The sequence below is a fragment of the Heteronotia binoei genome, chromosome 17 (assembly GCF_032191835.1).
Source record: "Heteronotia binoei isolate CCM8104 ecotype False Entrance Well chromosome 17, APGP_CSIRO_Hbin_v1, whole genome shotgun sequence".
NCBI classification, from domain to species: Eukaryota; Metazoa; Chordata; class Lepidosauria; order Squamata; family Gekkonidae; genus Heteronotia; species Heteronotia binoei.
The window spans coordinates 50,441,605-50,459,251 of NC_083239.1; the positions used below are offsets into that span (position 1 = coordinate 50,441,605).

Here is a 17,647-nt window from a genome sequence, read left to right on the forward strand (position 1 = left end):
CTCGCTGTGTTGAATTCCTGTGTTGTGGTTTTGTTTTCTGAAGGGAGGAGTTGAGGAGGCCTTATTTTAGCTCTTTCCAAGCAGGAAAAAGGTTTGGGTTTTTTAAAAATCCTCCTCCTTGCAGCTTCCTGTCAGATAAGCGTTCTTAAATTCCTTTCTCTGAGGCCACTGTTCTTCTCCCCCCCCCCCATCCCCTTTGCCTTCCCCATGGTGTCATCCATCAAAGCAAGCAGGCGGTTGCCATGGAAGGCACAGCCTCTCTTTGAACTACTCTTGTGCGGGGTGGGGGGAGGACGGAGCAGAGCAAACTCATTTGGAGCTAGAAACACCCTCCTGAAGAGCTCCGCCTTGGAAGTTAGACAAGCTGTGCCATCATGCCCTCTCCCATTAACAGCTGACAGGGGATGTTAACCTCTCATAGCCCAAAACGGCCCTCCGCTGCAGCCGGTCTTCCTAGCCCCAAACCCCATTTCCTAAATCAGAGTTCAGATGCCTTGTGCAGCCAAGGCTTGAGAACTTACACAGTCAGAATTGTAAGCGGCTTTAAGAAAAGAAGAAAGAAATCAAGCTTCTAGACCACTGGTGTCAAACATAACAGCCCACGCAGGCCAGGACTTCCCCATCCAAGGATCTTATCTGGCCCGTGAGCAGCTGGTCATCATTACCTAAATTGCCAGATAGCAAAGGCTGTATGATGTCCCTCTATACCAGGGGTGGCCAAACTTGCTTAACGTAAGAGCCACATAGGATAAATGTCAGATGTCTGAGAGCCACAAAAACACAAATGCCATATGTCTGAGGGGAGAAAGAGGTGGGAAGAAAGCAACTTTAACTTTAAAGCATTCTCCAAGCCGCTGGCTGGCTTGTCTTGGAGAAGTGATTTAAAAAGAGAAATGCCTTCTCTAAGCCGGCCAACGGGGTGGTGGTGGGGCTTCGAGAGCTGTACAATATGTGTGAAAGAGGCACAGTTTGGACACCCCTGCTCTCTACTGTCCCTGTAGTAGGCGATGGATTTGGGAAGGCAGGCACGAGGGAGATACTGTCAGGAAATACTGCCAAGAGTGTTAATGTTTTCAGCTTGTTATGTAATTGGATTTGCCTGTGTCCTTTATAAAGTTTAGGGTATCTGGCATTACATTGACAAAGTGGCGTTTAGGTCAGAACTGGCCCTCGCAACAAATTAGTTTGACACCTCTGAGACTGTTGAGAGCCCCACATCTTACGCAGATCAGAATTGGCTTTGCTGCCTGTGGCAGTCTGCAGGAACCAGTTCTGGATTGCTGAAAGATTTCTGAAGTTCACGGGGTCTAGCAGCTTGATTTTATTTTCCCTTTCTCTGCCTATACTGTTCATGCTCTATGTCAAGTAGGATAATTTCTGTCCCAGCAATACTTCCGTAGGCCAGCTTCCTTGCTCACTTTGTGGACATAATTCTTTTGGTTTGGAAACCCTTCTTCTGGGCATGGATTGAGAGCGGCATAGAGCAAGGGTTCAACACTTGGGGGCAGACCTTGGAAGGGTGGTAGGGCAGCTGCTTTGCATGCTGAAAGGTGCCAGGTTCAATCCCCAACAGTATCTCCACTTAAAAGCTCTCAGACAACAGCCCCCGGGCTACATGTTTGACATCCCTGGCCTAGCCTATCAGCAGTATACTCTTTAAACACGTACTCCCAGAAGTACATAGATCCCAGTAGGCAGCCGTGTTGGTCTGAAGCAGGTAGAACAAAGCAGTAGACAAGCGCACCTTTTAAGACCAACTAAGTTTTATTCAGAATGTCAGCTTTCGTATGCTCTTAAGCAGACTTCATCAGACAAAATGGGAATGGCAAGCAGCCATACTTAATATAAGTGGGCAGTGTGGAATCATGGGAATGTTTTTAGCAGATTAAAAGAATCACAAATAGGGATCTGTGTTCGTTAGTGTTGGGACAAAACAGGGCTGAAAAAACACTGGAGGGTGATAAAAAGCAGACTGCTGTCGTAGGTGCGAGGTGCCATAAATCAATTCTGACTTCGCTAGTTTAAAGAGAGGGCATGGTCCCTCTAGTGTCTTAAAGGTGCACTTGTCTACTGCTTTGTTCCCAGAAGTACAGTGGGGCTTACTCCGTAGTTAGAGTTTTCAGGACGGAAGCCCAGGACTCAGCGATCAGACCTTGCTCTCCAAACAAAGGAGGGGTTTCCCTTTGGCCTGTCGGCTGCAACGCAAACAGGAAAATCCATTCGCATGTCTGTTTTACTCCCCGGAAAGATGTCGGTGCCTGATCATTAGTGGGTTAATTGATGCTGCGTTGGGGGTCTTTTCGCTCTGAAGGGTCGAGGGCACTATTGATGGAGGTAGTGTGAGAGTTTAACTTTGCCAGGAGACGCTTCAGCCAAAGCACGAGGCCGCTCTGCCCAAACCACACTCATGCCGCTTGGCCGACAGCCAAGGTCTGGATTTCCCAAGCCGATCGTGTCCCGGGGAACAGCTGATGGGAACAGAAGAGCGGTTTTCCAAAACGCCAGCCCGTTTTCTTTCTTTCTTTTTTTTCCAGATCCCAAACACAAATAGCTTTTGAATTAGCACACAAACTCCAGCCGTGCGCCAAGGTGGCTAGCCACAGCGGTTGGCTCAGCCCTGGGGCTTAGAGGGTCGGGTGGGACGCAGAGCCAACTGAGCCCTGCCCCGGAGCAGAGAGCTCCCCCTTGAGGAATAGATTGGCAGCAGGCGATTCTCTGGTTTCCTGTGCAGGGGGGCGGGGGGAGCCAGCAGTGTCTTTCTGCGTCTGGCTTCTGTTCGAAAGGGAAGCAGTGGAAGCTGCACAGAGGATTCCGGAGCACAAGGCTGCTGACCAGCTGTTAGGGGGAGGTCCCTGTCAGCTGAGGACCGTGGGAAGCGAAAGGGTGAAACCACTCAGAGGAGGGGTGGGGGTGACTGGAGCGGTCCATTTCCAGAAACACTCATTGTGCCACTCTGAAATGTGCCCTGGCACTTCTGGGGCTTTTTAAAGAAAATAATCTGCCTTTTGGAAAGACTGGGTTTTGTCAGCAGTTGTCACAGCTGGCTAAGAAGAGAAGAGCCTTGCTGAGTGAGACCAGTGGTCCATCTAGTCCAGCATCCTGTCTGACACAGTGGCCAACCAGTCCCTCTGGAGGGCGAACAACAGGGCAGAGAGGCTGAGGCCTTCATAAGAACATCAGAAGAGCCCTGCTGGATCAGCCCAGTGGTCCCTCTAGTCCAGCCTCCTGTCTCCCGCAGTGGCCAACCAGTTCCTCTGGAGAGCCAACAACAGGGCAAAGAGGCCAAGCCCTTCCTAAGAACATCAGAAGAGCCCTGCTGGATCAGCCCAGTGGTCCCTCTAGTCCAGCATCCTGCCTCACACAGTGGCCAACCAGTTCCTCTGGATGGCCAGCAACAGGGCAGAGAGGCTGAGGCCTTCATAAGGAAGCGAAAAGGGCCCTGCTGGTGTGTCTAGTCCAGCATCCTGACTCACACAGTGGCCAGCCAGTTCCTCTGGAGGGCGAACAGCAGGGCACAGAGGCCAAGGCCTTCGTAAGAGCATCAGCTCTGCTGGATGAGACCAGTGGTCCATTTGGTCTAGCACCCTAACTCATACGGTGGCCAACCAGTTACTCTGGAGGACAGACAACGGGACATAGAGGCTGAGGCCCTCATAAGAATCTAACAAGAGCCCTTCTGGACAGGCCAATGAGGGTCTATCTGGTGCAGCCTCCTGTCTCACACAGAAACCAGTGAGTTCCTCCGGAGAGCCAGCAACAGGGCAGAGAGGCTGAGACCTTCCCCTGATGTTGCCTCCTGGCTCTGGTATTCACAGATTGACTGCCTCTGAGTGTGGAGGTTTCATTTAGTCACCAGGGTTTAAGAATGGAGGGCTGGGGTGTGTGTTCCAAATGGCACTCTTTTGGACAGATGAGCGTGCTTTCCAGGAGTAGTGCTCAAAAGTTTCTGAGGTGTGGGGAGGCAGAGGGAAGTTACAAGCCACAGTTGGTTCAGGCTAAGAGAGATCTCCAGAAAAACTCCTGTGAATGGCTGTGAAGGGGGGGGGGGGGAGAGACAGAAAGGTACCATCCGTATCAGAGCATCCCACCATGGCGCCCTCTGGCATGGAGAAACTAGAAGCAAACAGTGGCACAAGAGGGCAGCATGATGCCGGGTGTGTGTGTAAAACATGCCAGTGAGGGCGCTCCCTCTGGCTGCTTCTGCTGCTGGATTTGCACAAGTATTTGAGCCACTCCGTATTGGTTCCATAACCCCAAAGTTTAGCCCTGGCTGCTGGGCGAGCAGGGGGCTAGGAGTAGCATGACCCAAGGCCTTCCTAGCCTGCCAGCCCCCCCTGCTCCTCGCGGCCCTGTTACAAACTCCCTCCCTCTTCCCCCCCCCCTCCTCCGCAGGAAAAGAGGCCATGCTGAGGCAGAAGGACTACGAGACGGCCACCCTGTCAGACATCAAGGCCCTGATCCGGAAGCACGAGGCCTTCGAGAGCGACCTGGCGGCCCACCAAGACCGTGTGGAGCAGATAGCGGCCATCGCTCAGGAACTCAAGTAGGGGTCGCCCGCCGGGCTTGTTCTGGGAAACAGCTTCCTCTCGGGGCGGGAGGGGGGGAGGAGGAGCATTTGTGGCGGTTGTTTGTGCTCATAATAGTCGGTGCAGCGAAGAATCCTGGGAATTGTAGTTTGTGGGTGCCGGGAGCTCTGCCGGGCAGCCCTGTCCCTCCACGCGTACACGTCAGTCGCTGCAAAGACTGGGTCAGTGGTAAAGCACCTGCTCAACATGCAGAAGGTCCCCAGGTTCAATCCCCGGCATCTCCAGTTTTAAAAAGGACCAGGCAGAAGGTGTTGTGAAAAACCTCTGGAGGGCAGCTGCCAGTCTGTGTGGGCAATACTCACCGCAATGGACCAATAGCGTGACTGTGGATAAGGCAGCTTCATGTGTTTGTTGCTAAGCGCTGGGGTAGAGATACTCCAAACCTCAGATACTGGCTTTCTCCAGCCACTGATCTTCTAAGTCAGTATTGAAAAGCTGGCTGGGGGGTGGGGCGGGGGGTATTTCCCTCCCCACACTACAGAGGTGCAGTCCAGAAAAGGCTGTTAATCTGAGGGTGTCAGCCAGCCCAATCCAAAGTATTGCTCTAGGTCAGGGGTGGCCAAACCTGCCTAACGTAAGAGCCAGGTAGAATAAACATCCGATGTTTGAGAGCCACAAGACATGAATGTCAGATGTTTGAGAGAAGGGAGGGAGGGAAGGAGAGGTAGAAAGAATGCAGCTTTAACTTTAAGTGCATTCCCCAAGCTGCCAGCTGGCTTGGAGAAGTGATTTAAAGAAAGAAATGTCTTCTCCAAGTCAGATAACGTGGCGGTGGGGGCGTTGAGAGCCGCACGATATGTGTGAAAGAGCCACATGTGACTTCTGAGCCACAGTGTGGCCACTCCTGCTCTAGATGTAAATCGTGAAACTTTGCACTTCCTGTTTGCACCAATTCTCCCCCCCCCCTTTCCCCCAAAATATTACATTGGGAAGCAGCTGGGTCTCGGGACATCAGCCATCCGTAACCCTGGAAAGGACTCCTCGTGAGCAGGAAGAGCCCACCACGCTCCTACAGCCCTTTTTCTTCCCTCCCCACCTGGAGTTCCCAAACCCAACAGCGCTTTCCCCGTCCTGGCCCTTCCATGGGGCCACTGAGGTTACAAGGTTGTGATCGCTGCATCCTTTAAGGAAGCCTGCCTGGTGGGCTTCCCATCTCAGCCCACACACACGTGTGTGTGTGTGAGAGAGAGAGAGAGAGAGATTTGGGCTTACCTCGAAGCGGATCTCTGACGCAACCCGAGGCCGTGCAGTATTTTGGGCAGGCCGAAAATAGCTTTTCTGTCACGGTCTCTTTCCAGCAGATCTTTGGCTCTCATGCAGGCTCCGCCGGGGATCACCTCTCTTTAGGAGATGTTTCTCAGAGGAGCCCCCCCTCCCTTCCCCAACACCCCCCCCCGAAACGCACAGTGCCCCTATTGTTCTCTCCCTTCTTCCCAGTTCGCCTGGCTTAGAATACGGTTATTGTAAGAGTTTGCCGCGAACCACTTTTTCTTTTTTTTGGCCTCCCCTCGCTCGGATAAACTCGCACACAATTAGTACACACACAGAGACCAGGGCAGAGCCCCGCCATGAATGGAGACCGTTATTCCCCTGACTGGGGAAGGCAGAGGCTGCGCTGGGAAAGGGGTGTGCATGCGGTCGGGAGGATGACTTCATGGAGATGGCGCGCCACCACCGGGGCCTGCGATAACTCCACAATAGCAAGATCCAAGTAGCCAGCCGTGTTGGTCTGAAGTAGTAGAACAAAATAGGAGTCCATTGCGCCTTTAAGACCAACTTTTACATTCTAAACCACTGCCTACCAGATGATTTTACTGTTCTGTCATTGGAACTTAAATCTGTACCATTTTACATTCTGAGCCATCGCCTACCAGCTGTGTGTGGCTCTGCTTACTGTGCCGGATTCCTCGCCTGATGAAGCGTGCTTAGAGAGCGCACGAAAGCTTACGTTCTGAATAAAACTCAGTTGGTCTTAACGGTGCAGTCAGCTCCTGTTTTGTTCTTCCACAATAGCAAGGCAAAGTTTGACAGCCAGTGGGAGCCATGTTGCCCCACCCCCGACATCTTGCTGCTTCTTGGATCTGGGCAGTTCAGCCACAGTTTCTGGCTGCGGGGTGGGGGGAGAGGAGATGGGTCCCTCTCCCTTTCAGCTGTAGTTTTGCTGTTCTGTCTCCTCCCAAGCTATTTTGGTTGGCATGTATCCTGGCTCTCCCTGCCACTAGATCCTGCACATGCAGCAGCGTGCAGTCTGGCTTTAAAACTTTGCATTCAGGGCTTGCTGATGGGGCTATGAGGGCTGCCCCCCTCCCCAAACAGAACCCCCTCCCGTGAGATTCAGGTGGAAGGGACACCCCTGTCCCTCTAGCTTCTTGGGCCACCGGTCTTGTGTTAAGAAGACAGCAGTGCCCTCTGGTGGCGGAGAGCTGCCACTGCCGTGCTGGTGGCACGGATCGGTTTCCGAACTAACGATCTAACTCTAAGCACCACTGGAGCAAAACCGCTTTCCTGTAGGGCCTCGTGCTCACTTGGTGTTTTATTTCAGCTGGGCTGCAGTCACGGGTAGCTGCTTTGTGGGTAGCAGCCCAGCAGATGGGAGACTCCCAAGTGATTGCAAAAGCACTGGATAGTGCTTTTGACCTGTCCCATGTTACCTTTTGGCTGGTGGGGAAGCAAGATGGCAAAAGACGGAAGCGCCAGCTTGTGTTGGAACACCTGCTGCTGAGACCACTGAGATTTCTCTAGGTTTTTTTTTTTTTTTACAGATGTGCATGCACACGGGGCTGGGATAAGAACATAAGAGAAGCCATGTTGGATCAGGCCAGTGGCCCATCCAGCCCAACACTCTGTGTCACATAAGAACATAAGAGAAGCCATCTTGGATCAGGCCAATGGCCCATCCAGCCCAACACTCTGTGTCACACAGTGGCCAAAACCCACAGGTGCCATCAGGAGGTGCACCAGTGGGGCCAGGACACTAGAAGCCCTCCCACTGTGCCCCCCCAAGCACCAAGAATGCAGAGCATCACTACCCCAGACATAAGAATGTAAGAGAGGTCATGTTGGATCAGGCCAATGGTCCATCCAGTCCAACACTCCGTGTCACACAGTGGCCAAAAAAACCCAGGTGCCATCAGGAGGTCCACCAGTGCGGCTAGAAGCCCTCCCACTGTACCCCTCCCAAGCACCAAGAATACAGAGCATCACTGCCCCAGACAGAGAGTTCCAACAATAAGCTGTGGCTAATAGGCACTGATGGGCCTCTGCACCACACGCTTATCCAGTCCCCTCTTGAAGCTGGCTATGCTTGTAGCCACTGCCACCTCCTGTGGCAGTGAATTCCCTTTGGGTGAAGAAGGACTTCCTTCTCTCTGATGCCTTACTGTAGCCCTAGCTCCATCAGGGAGAATAGAACCTGGCCCGTTCGTGTGGCTGACCTAGGAGGCCAGCTTTTCAGTTGCATTTCCAGCACGCCCGGATGCTTAGAGAAGGGATGACATCTTGAGAGAGCAGAGGGAATAAAATGTGCCTCACACAAGCCCCTGCCCTGCCCACACTCACTGCATAATCCCAGCAGTGAAACCCCCCCAAATTCAGATTGTGTTTATCTGTCCCCAAGCAGGGAATTAGCTACTGCAATTCCGCCATTCCGGCGATGCAGCCATGAAGGAGACCACAGAAAGGCAAGGCTACTGAGATCTCAACTCCATTCTGCTTCTGAGTAACTTTTCTCCTCTGTCCCACAGCGAGCTGGATTACTACGACTCCCCTAGCGTGAACGCCCGGTGCCAGAAGATCTGCGACCAGTGGGATTCCCTGGGGTCCTTGACCCACACCCGGAGGGAGATGTTGGAGGTGAGCCACGCTTCTGAACGCACCCATTTCTTGCCTTGGTGGGTGGGTGGGTAGCGAGGCCTGTGGTGAGGGGGCCCTGATCCCACCCACCTTATTGTGTCTTCCGTGCAGAAAACAGAGAAACAGCTGGAGACCATAGACCAGCTCCACCTGGAATACGCCAAGAGGGCAGCGCCCTTCAACAACTGGATGGAGAGCGCCATGGAGGACCTGCAAGACATGTTCATCGTCCACACCATTGAGGAGATTGAGGTAGGGGGAAGGAAGAAGGGGCTCTGTGACTCCGGGAAGGAAGAGGGGACCAGATCCATACCCGTTGCATGTGGAGAATCCCAAGTTCAGTATCGTCAGTTAAAGGGAGTGTTGGGAAGGGCGATTCTCTACCCAGAACCCTCCTGGTCAGAGGAGAGCACATTGAGAAAGATGGTAAGCAGAAGGTTCCAGGTTCAATCCCCGGCATCTCCAACTAAGAAGGGTCCAGGCAAATAGGCGTGAAAAACCTCAGCTTGAGACCCTGGAGAGCTGCTGCCAGTCTGAAGAGACAATACTGACTTTGATGGACCGAAGGTCTGATTCAGTATAAGGCAGCTTCATAAGTTCATGGCTGCAAGGGTCTTACTCAACATTTTGCAGTCTAATGAACATTTAGGGCTCTTGCTGTCCGGTAACTAGTTGCTTGGCATGCAGAAGGCCCCAGGTTTCGGTCACCAGCGTTTCATGAAAGCAACAGAAGAACCCTACTGGATCAGACTAGTGGTCCATCTAATCCAGCCTCCTGTCTCACACAGTATCCAACCAGTTCCTCTGAAGGGCCAGCGACAGGGCAGAGAGGCTGAGGCCTTCCCCTGAGAAAATGATAAGAACAGTCTTGCTGGATCAGACGAACAGCCCGTCCATCTGACCCAGCATTCTGTCTCACAGAGCAGCCATCTAGTTCCTCTGGAGGGCCAACAACAGGGCCGAGAGACTGAGGCTAACATAAGACCATCAGTAGAACCCTGCTGGATCAGACCAGTGGTCTATTGAATCCAGCATCCTGTGGTCCAGTTCCTCTGGAGGGCCAACAACAGGGCACAGAGGCTGAGACCTTCCTAAGAAAGTAAGAAGAGCCCTGCTGGATCAGACCAGTGGTCTATTGAATCCAGCATCTTGTCTCACACAGTGGCCTGCCAGTTCCTCTGGAGGTCCAGAGAGGCCAAAGCCTTCCCGTGATGTTGCCTCCCGGCTCTGGGATTCAGAGGCTGACTGCTTCTGAACGTGAAGGATCCCTTTAGTCATCACGGCTAGGAGCCCTTGATATACCTCTACTCTGCAAATTCGTCTGAACTTCTAAAGCTATCTAGGCCTGCGGCCATCACCACCTCCTCTGGCAGCAAGTTTCACATTGTATTCACTCTCCCTCTGAAAGGTTCCGTGAACCAGGAAGTGCAGGGAGCCACAGCAGTTGCTGGACCCGTGGCCTGTGATTCACTACGAAGCATCTTCATGGGCTCTTGTGGCTTTTAAGAGCATCTGTACTGACCTTGCTTTAGCATCTCCAGTCTCTGACCTGGCCCAGCCCCAGACATTTCTCTCCAAAACTTTTGACAAGGGAGGGAAGAAATCACTGATGAAAGCTGCCAGTTTTGGAGCGAAAAGGAATAAGCAAAATTTTCAGGAGTCAAGCTGGCGTGGGGGTCTTCAAAGATGCTCTGTATTGGCTAAAAAGGATTGGAAGTCTTGCAGCATCTTGAACAATTTTAAAAAATTCTAATGCAAGCTTTTGTGGATTGGAGCTCGATTCAACAGATGCGCATTGTAAATCCAGACCAGGTTTACCTTGTGTGTGAGAGAGAGAATCCCCAGCAACTTCCGCTTGAATAAAAGTTTGCTTATCTTGAAAGAGCCACAAAACTGCTGGTTGATATTTTTTGCAGCATCAGACTTAACACAGTCGCTCCTCTGGGACTTAATTGGTGTGGTCTGTGCGTTTGTTTTGATTGAGGTTTTCAATTAAGAGGCTAACGATCCTTCCGTTAGTCAATTTGGTGTGGAGAGCCAGTTTGGTGTAGTGGTTAAGTGTGCGGACTCTTATCTGGGAGAACCGGGCTTGATTCCCCACTCCTCCACTTGCACCTGCTAGCATGGCCTTGGTAGCCATAGCTCTGGCAGAGGTTGCCCTTGAAAGGGCAGACTCTTATCTGGGAGAACTGGGTTTGATTCCCCACTCCTCCACTTGCAGGTGCTGGAATGGCCTTGGTAGCCATAGCTCTGGCAGAGGTTGCCCTTGAAAGGGCAGACTCTTATCTGGGAGAACCGGGTTTGATCCCCCACTCCTCCACTTGCACCTGCTAGCATGGCCTTGGGTCAGCCATAGCTCTCGCAGAGTTGTCCTTGAAAGGGCAGCTGCTGTGAGAGCCCTCTCCAGCCCCACTCACCTCACAGGGTGTCTGCTGTGGGGGAGGAAGGTAAAGGAGATTATGAGCTGCTCTGAGACTCTTCAGAGTGGAGGGCGGGATATAAATCCAATATCATCTTCTTAGTGGACAAAGGAGACCCGATAGATGTTGTTTACCTTGACTTCCAGAAAGCTTTTGATAAAGTTCCTCATCAAAGGCTCCTTAGAAAGCTTGAGAATCATGGAGTAAAAGGACAGGTCCTCTTGTGGATCAAAAACTGGCTGAGTGATAGGAAGCAGAGAGTGAGTATAAATGGGCAGTCTTCGCAGTGGAGGACGGTAAGCAGTGGGGTGCCGCAGGGCTCGGTACTGGGTCCCATGCTTTTTAACTTGTTCATAAATGATTTAGAGTTCGGAGTGAGCAGTGAAGTGGCCAAGTTTGCGGATGACACTAAATTGTTCAGGGTGGTGAGAACCAGAGAGGATTGTGAGGAACTCCAAAGGGATCTGTTGAGGCTGGGTGAGTGGGCGTCAACGTGGCAGATGCGGTTCAATGTGGCCAAGTGCAAAGTAATGCACATTGGGGCTAAGAATCCCAGCTACAAATACAAGTTGATGGGGTGTGAACTGGCAGAGACTGATCAAGAGAGAGATCTTGGGGTCATGATAGATAACTCACTGAAAGTGTCAAGACAGTGTGCGTTTGCAATAAAAAAGGCCAATGCCATGCTGGGAATTATTAGGAAGGGAATTGAAAACAAATCAGCCAGTATCATAATGCCCCTGTATAAATCGATGGTGCGGTCTCATTTGGAGTACTGTGTGCAGTTCTGGTCGCCGCACCTCAAAAAGGATATTATAGCTTTAGAGAAGGTGCAGAGAAGGGCAACTAGAATGATTAAAGGGCTGGAGCACTTTCCCTATGAAGAAAGGTTGAAACGCTTGGGACTCTTTAGCTTGGAGAAACGTCAACTGCGGGGTGACATGATAGAGGTTTACAAGATAATGCATGGAATGGAGAAAGTAGAGAAAGAAGTACTTTTCTCCCTTTCTCACAATACAAGAACTCGTGGGCATTCGATGAAATTGCTGAGCAGACAGGTTAAGACGGATAAAAGGAAGTACTTCTTCACCCAAAGGGTGATTAACATGTGGAATTCACTGCCACAGGAGGTGGTGGCGGCCACAAGTATAGCCACCTTCAAGAGGGGTTTAGATAAAAATATGGAGCACAGGTCCATCAGTGGCTATTAGCCACAGTGTATGGAGCACAGGTCCATCAGTGGCTATTAGCCACAGTGTATGTGTGTATATAACATTTTTTGCCACTGTGTGACACAGAGTGTTGGACTTGATGGGCCGTTGGCCTGATCCAACATGGCTTCTCTTATGTTCTTATGTTCTTATGTTCTTAGTCGTAACCGTGGTTATTAAGCAGACGTCTCTGTGGTTAGCAGGGAAGTGTTTAAGTCAGGGGTGGCCAAACTGAGACTCGGGAGTCACATGTGGCTCTTTCACGCATATTGTGTGGCTCTCACACCACCCTGTCAGCTGGCTTGGAGAAGGCATTTCTGTCTTTAAAGCACTTCTTCAAGCCAACCTAGCCAGCAGCTTGGAAAATGCATTTAAAGTTAAAGTTGCTTTCTTTCCACTTCTCTCTCCCCCTCACCTCCCCCATCTAGTTTCCCTCCTTCCTTCCTGTCTTGTGGCTCTTAAACATCTCTCATTTATTCTCTGTGGCTCTTATGTTAAGCAAGTTTGGCCACCCCTGATTTAAGTAAAGGCTGTGCCAGCAGTCTCAAAAGAGCACCTGTTCCGTTTTGCTTGTCAGGCAGGCAGGCAGTCCTCTGTGGCTCAGAAGGAAGCCCACTCGGGGGCCTGTCTAGCCCAGTTCCGTGCTGCATTTCTAACCAGACCGATCTTTCTCACGCAGGGTCTGATCGCCGCCCACGACCAGTTCAAATCCACTCTGCCCGACGCAGACAAAGAGCGCGAGGCCATCCTGGGGATCCAGAGCGAGGCGCAGCGGATCGCGGACTACAACAGCATCAAGCTGTCCGGGAACAACCCTTACACTTCGGTCACCCCGCAGATCATCAACTCCAAGTGGGAACGGGTGTGTGGAAGGGAAGGGGAGGCCGGCTGGCCGAGGTCCCGGTCGCAAATCCATTGGGCAGGCTGGGTGGAGGGAAGAGGACCTTGCCCGAGGCAGGGTAGGTTGGGTAACTGGCTGTGTTGATGGATCAGGTCCAGCAATTAGTGCCAAAGAGGGACCACGCCCTCCAAGACGAGCAGAGCAAGCAGCAGTCCAACGAGCACCTCCGCCGGCAGTTCGCCAGCCAGGCAAACATCGTCGGGCCCTGGATCCAGACCAAGATGGAGGTGAGAGGGATGGAGGGGCGGGGTTGGGAGAAGTGGAGGGGCGGGGCTTGGAGAAGCGGTGGGGCCCCTGGCCAGGAAGAGAAGGAAACAGGCGTCGCGTCACGTGGTGGCAGAAGGAGGGCGAGGAGCGCCTCGGGTCCAGTCCCAGCTGAGCCCCCACATACGTTGGGTGGTTTTTGAGACAAGGCGGTTTTCCCCTCCAGCCCTAGCATACCCCCTTCCCTCAGTGCCAACCAGTGTTAAGGAATGGCCTACTTTACAAGGCCGTTGTACGAACTCATGGTAGAAAACACTGTCAGGTTGCAGCCAGCTTATGGCAACCCTTTAGGGCAGGGGTGACCAAACTGTGGCTCGGGAGTCACATGTGGCTCTTTCACACACATTGCGTGGCTCTCAAAGCCCCCACTGCCCTATAGGCCAGCTTGGAGAAGGCATTTAGAGTTAAAGTTGCTTTCTTTCTACCTTCCCCTCCCCATCTATTTGTTGTCCTTCCTTCCTGCCTGCCTTCAAACATCTGATGTGCGTGTCTTGTTGCTCTCAAACATCTGATGTGCGTGTCTCGTGGCTCTTACATTAAGCAAGTTTGGCCACCCCTGCTTTAGGGATTTCAAGGCAAGAGATGAGCAGAAGAGGCTTTGCTGTTGCCTGCCTCTCCGTAGCAACCTTGGACTTCCTCGGTGGTCCCCCATCCAAGTACTAACCAGGGCTGACGCTGCTTCACTTCTGAGAACTGACAATCTCAGGCTAGCCTGGCCATCCAGGGCAAAGCAAGAGTCAAAATAAAGGCAGTTTGCCATTGCTTACCTCTGCCCAGCAACCCTGAACTTCCTCGGCGGTCTCCAGTTTGGATTCTGTTTGGAGAGCGCCAGTTTGGTGTAGCAGTTAAGCGCAGACTCTTATCTGGGAGAACCGGGTTTGATTCCCCACTCCTCCACTTGCACCTGCTGGTGTGACTTTGGGTCAGTCACCACCCTCTCAGAACTGTTCTGCTTAAGAGTGGTTCTTGGAGCAGCCCCAGCTACCTCGTCTGTTGTGGGGAGAGGAAGGGAAAGGAGATTGTGAGCCACTCTGAATGAAGGGTGAGGTATAAATCCAATCTTCTTCTTCCTCTTCCTCCTCTTCTTCCTCTTCCTCCTCTTCCTCTTCTTTTTCTCCTTTTCCTCTTTCTCCTCCTCCTCCTTCCTCCTCCTCCTCCTCCTCACCAGGGCCATTCAGGTCAAGGCCAGAGACATACAGAGGTGGGTTTGCCGTTGCCTGCCTCTGTGTAGCCACCCCGGACTTCCTTTGTGGTCTCCCATCCAAATCCCATCCAAGGCCAATCCTGCTTATCTTCTGAGATCTGACAAGATCAGGCTAGCCCGGCTCAGGGCAGAGAAATCAGAGTTCCGTTGCCCTTTCCAGCCTCTGCGCAGCAGCCCTGGCCTTCCTTGGTGGTTTCCCAACCAAGCGCTAACCCAAGACTGACCCCGCTTAGCTTTCGAGACCTCACAGGATCGGGGGTAGCCTGGGTATTTTTCCAGAGGGATGCCAGCAGCCTCCTGGGCCGTCTGCGTTTCTCCGGTGAGTGAAGCCCGACTCGTGGTTTTCTTCCCCTCTCCCCCCTTCTCACCAGGAGATCGGGCGCATCTCCATCGAGATGAACGGCACCCTGGAGGACCAGCTGAACCACCTCAAGCAGTACGAGCAGAGCATCGTGGATTACAAGCCCAACATTGACCTCCTGGAGCAGCAGCACCAGCTCATCCAGGAGGCCCTCATTTTCGACAACAAGCACACCAACTACACCATGGAGGTACGGGCCAGCAGGGAGCGGAGAGGGGCAAGCCATCAATTACCCAGACTCGGTTTCAGGAGTGAGTCGGGCAAAGGACTTCTCTATGGTCTATATGGGTAGCCGTGGTGGGTCTGTGTGTAGCGGCAGCGAAAGGCAAGAGGCAAGCAGCACCTTTTGGTGTAGAGCCAGGTTGGTGTAGTGGTTAAGTGTGCAGACTCTTAACCGGGGGAACCGGGTTTGATTCGCCACTCCTCCACTTGCAGCTGCTGGAATTGCCTTGGGTCAGCCATAGCTCTGGCAGAGGTTGTCCTTGAAAGGCCAGCTGGTGTGAGAGCCCTCTCAGCGCCACCCACCTCGCAGGGTGTCTGTTGTGGGGGGAGAAGATATAGGAGATTGTAAGCCGCTCTGAGACTCTGATTTGGAGAGAAGGGTAGGGTATAAATCTGCAGTCTTCATCTTCTTCAGCATCAAACTGGAGAACCAGTTTGGTGTCGTGGTGAAGTGTGCGGACTCTTATCCGGGGGAACTGGGTTTGATTCCCCGTTCCTCCACTTGCAGCTGCTGGAATGGCCCTGGGTCAGCCATAGCTCTGGCAGAGGTTGTCCTTGAAAGGCCAGCTGCTGCGAGAGTCCTCTAAGCCAGGGGTGGCCAATGGTAGCTCTCCAGATTTTTTTTTTGCCTACAACTCCCATCAGCCCTAGCCATTGGCCATGCTGGCTGGGGCTGATGGGAGTTGTAGGCAAAAAAAAAACATCCGGAGAGCTACCGTTGGCCACCCCTGCTCTAAGCCCCACCCAACTCACAGGGTGTTTGTTGTGGGGGGAGAAGATAAAGGAGATTGTGAGCCGCTCTGAGATTCGGAGTGGAGGGCGGGATATAAATCCAATATCATCTTCTTCTTAAAAGACTGCTGTGGACTGGGCCGCCATGTCCCCCTTTTCACCAGTCCCGTTTCATTTCCCCAGCACATCCGTGTCGGGTGGGAGCAGCTCCTCACCACCATTGCGCGGACCAGCAACGAGGTGGAGAACCAGATCTTGACCCGGGACGCCAAGGGGATCAGCCAGGAGCAAATGCAGGAGTTCCGGGCCTCTTTCAACCACTTCGACAAGGTGGGCCGGGTTACGTGCAGGGGTGAGGTGGGGGAATGGGATGGCAGCCTTGTGCTGGAGTGGCGGGTAGCAGAACCCCGACCCCACGCGTGTCTTGGTGGCTTCATCCTTCCACCGGCCACCATCTCGGCCTTTGCCAAAAGAGGTCCTGTTAGTTCCGGTTAGAGTCCCTGAGGACCCTTTGTGATCTTGGTCTTTCATATAATCAATAAGGATGATGAATGATAAGAATATGAACCATAGAATCATAGAGTTGCAGTGGATCTTCAGGGTCATCTTAAGTCCAACCCCCTGCACAATTCAGGAAATTCACACATACCTCTTCCCACACACACACACACCCCAGTGACATCTGTTCCATGCCCAGAAGATGCCCTGCTGGACTAGGTGGACTGTTGGTCTCATCCATCAGGGCTCTTCTTACATGCTTATCATTCATTGGCCTTACTGATAACATGTGACCGCAATATCACTTATTGCCTTCTCCTGCCCTTCCTCCAGAGATCCAGTTTGATATAGTGGTTAAGTGTGCAGACTCTTACCTTGGAGAACCGGGTTTGATTCCCCACTTCTCCACTTGCAGCTTCTGGAATGGTCTTGGGTTAGCTGTAGCTGTCGCAAGAATTGTCCTTGAAAGGGCAGCTTCTGGGAGAACTCTCTTAGCCCCACCTACCTCACAGGCAATGTTCCCTCTAATTGCAGAGTCTTGTGAGCAAAAATTCTACGTTTGAGCTACTCGCATTAAAGATGTGAGCTCCTCTATCAACTAGTGTTCTCTGGGGTCATCGCTCCTGAGCTGAGAAAAAAATGTGTGAACTGGAGGCTAAAAATCTGAGCTGGCTCACGCTAACTCAGCTTAGAGGGAACACTGCTCACAGGGTGTCTTTTGTGGGGGGAGAAGATACAGCGGTGGCCAACAGTAGCTCTCCAGATGTTTTTTTTGCCTACAACTCCCATCAGCCCCAGCCAGCATGGCCAATGGCTGGGGCTGATGGGAGTTGTAGGCAAAAAACATCTGGAGAGCTACCATTGGCCACCCCTGATATAGGAGATTGTTAGCCGCTCTGAGACTCTGATTCACATAGGAGGGTGGGCTATACATCTACGGTCTTCTTCTTCTCCAGCCAGCACAAGGTGAGGGGGTTTCTGTCTTCCCCCTTTTCCTGAGGCTAATCCTGTGCCTTATGTCAAGTTGAAAGAGTGCAGCTGCCCTTAAGATGGGCTTGCATGGTGAAACAGGGACTTGAACACAGGTCTTCCCAGTCCTGGTTGGGCATTAATCGTCCAATGCATTGACACCCCTATATTGTCATTCCCCCCCCCCCAATACTCAAGCGGCCCCGTGGCACAGAGTGGTAAAGCAGCACTACTGCGATCTGAACTCTCTGCTCACGACCTGAGTTCGATCCCCGGCGGAAGCTGGGTTTTCAGGTAGCTGGCTCGAGGTTGACTCAGCCTTCCATCCTTCCGAGGTCGGTAAAATGAGGACCCAGCTTGTTGGGGGGAAAGTGTAGATGACTGGAGAAGGCAATGGCAAACCACCCCGTAAAAAGTCTGCCCTGAA

The 17,647-nt window shown here is 52.4% G+C and overlaps 1 protein-coding gene across 6 annotated transcripts in view; it reads left to right on the forward strand.

Annotated features, from left to right (window-relative positions):
- The window catches only part of ACTN4 (actinin alpha 4), a 141,595-nt gene that overhangs the window by 114,409 nt on the left and 9,539 nt on the right, over positions 1-17,647 (forward strand). For all 6 annotated transcript variants that reach the window (XM_060257498.1, XM_060257500.1, XM_060257502.1 and 3 more), the window contains exons 12-18: positions 4,393-4,543; positions 8,330-8,438; positions 8,550-8,690; positions 12,749-12,931; positions 13,063-13,197; positions 14,810-14,989; positions 15,937-16,083. In XM_060257498.1, coding sequence (XP_060113481.1) covers positions 4,393-4,543; positions 8,330-8,438; positions 8,550-8,690; positions 12,749-12,931; positions 13,063-13,197; positions 14,810-14,989; positions 15,937-16,083 — 1,046 coding nt within the window. The remainder of the gene's footprint in view (positions 1-4,392; positions 4,544-8,329; positions 8,439-8,549; positions 8,691-12,748; positions 12,932-13,062; positions 13,198-14,809; positions 14,990-15,936; positions 16,084-17,647) is intronic.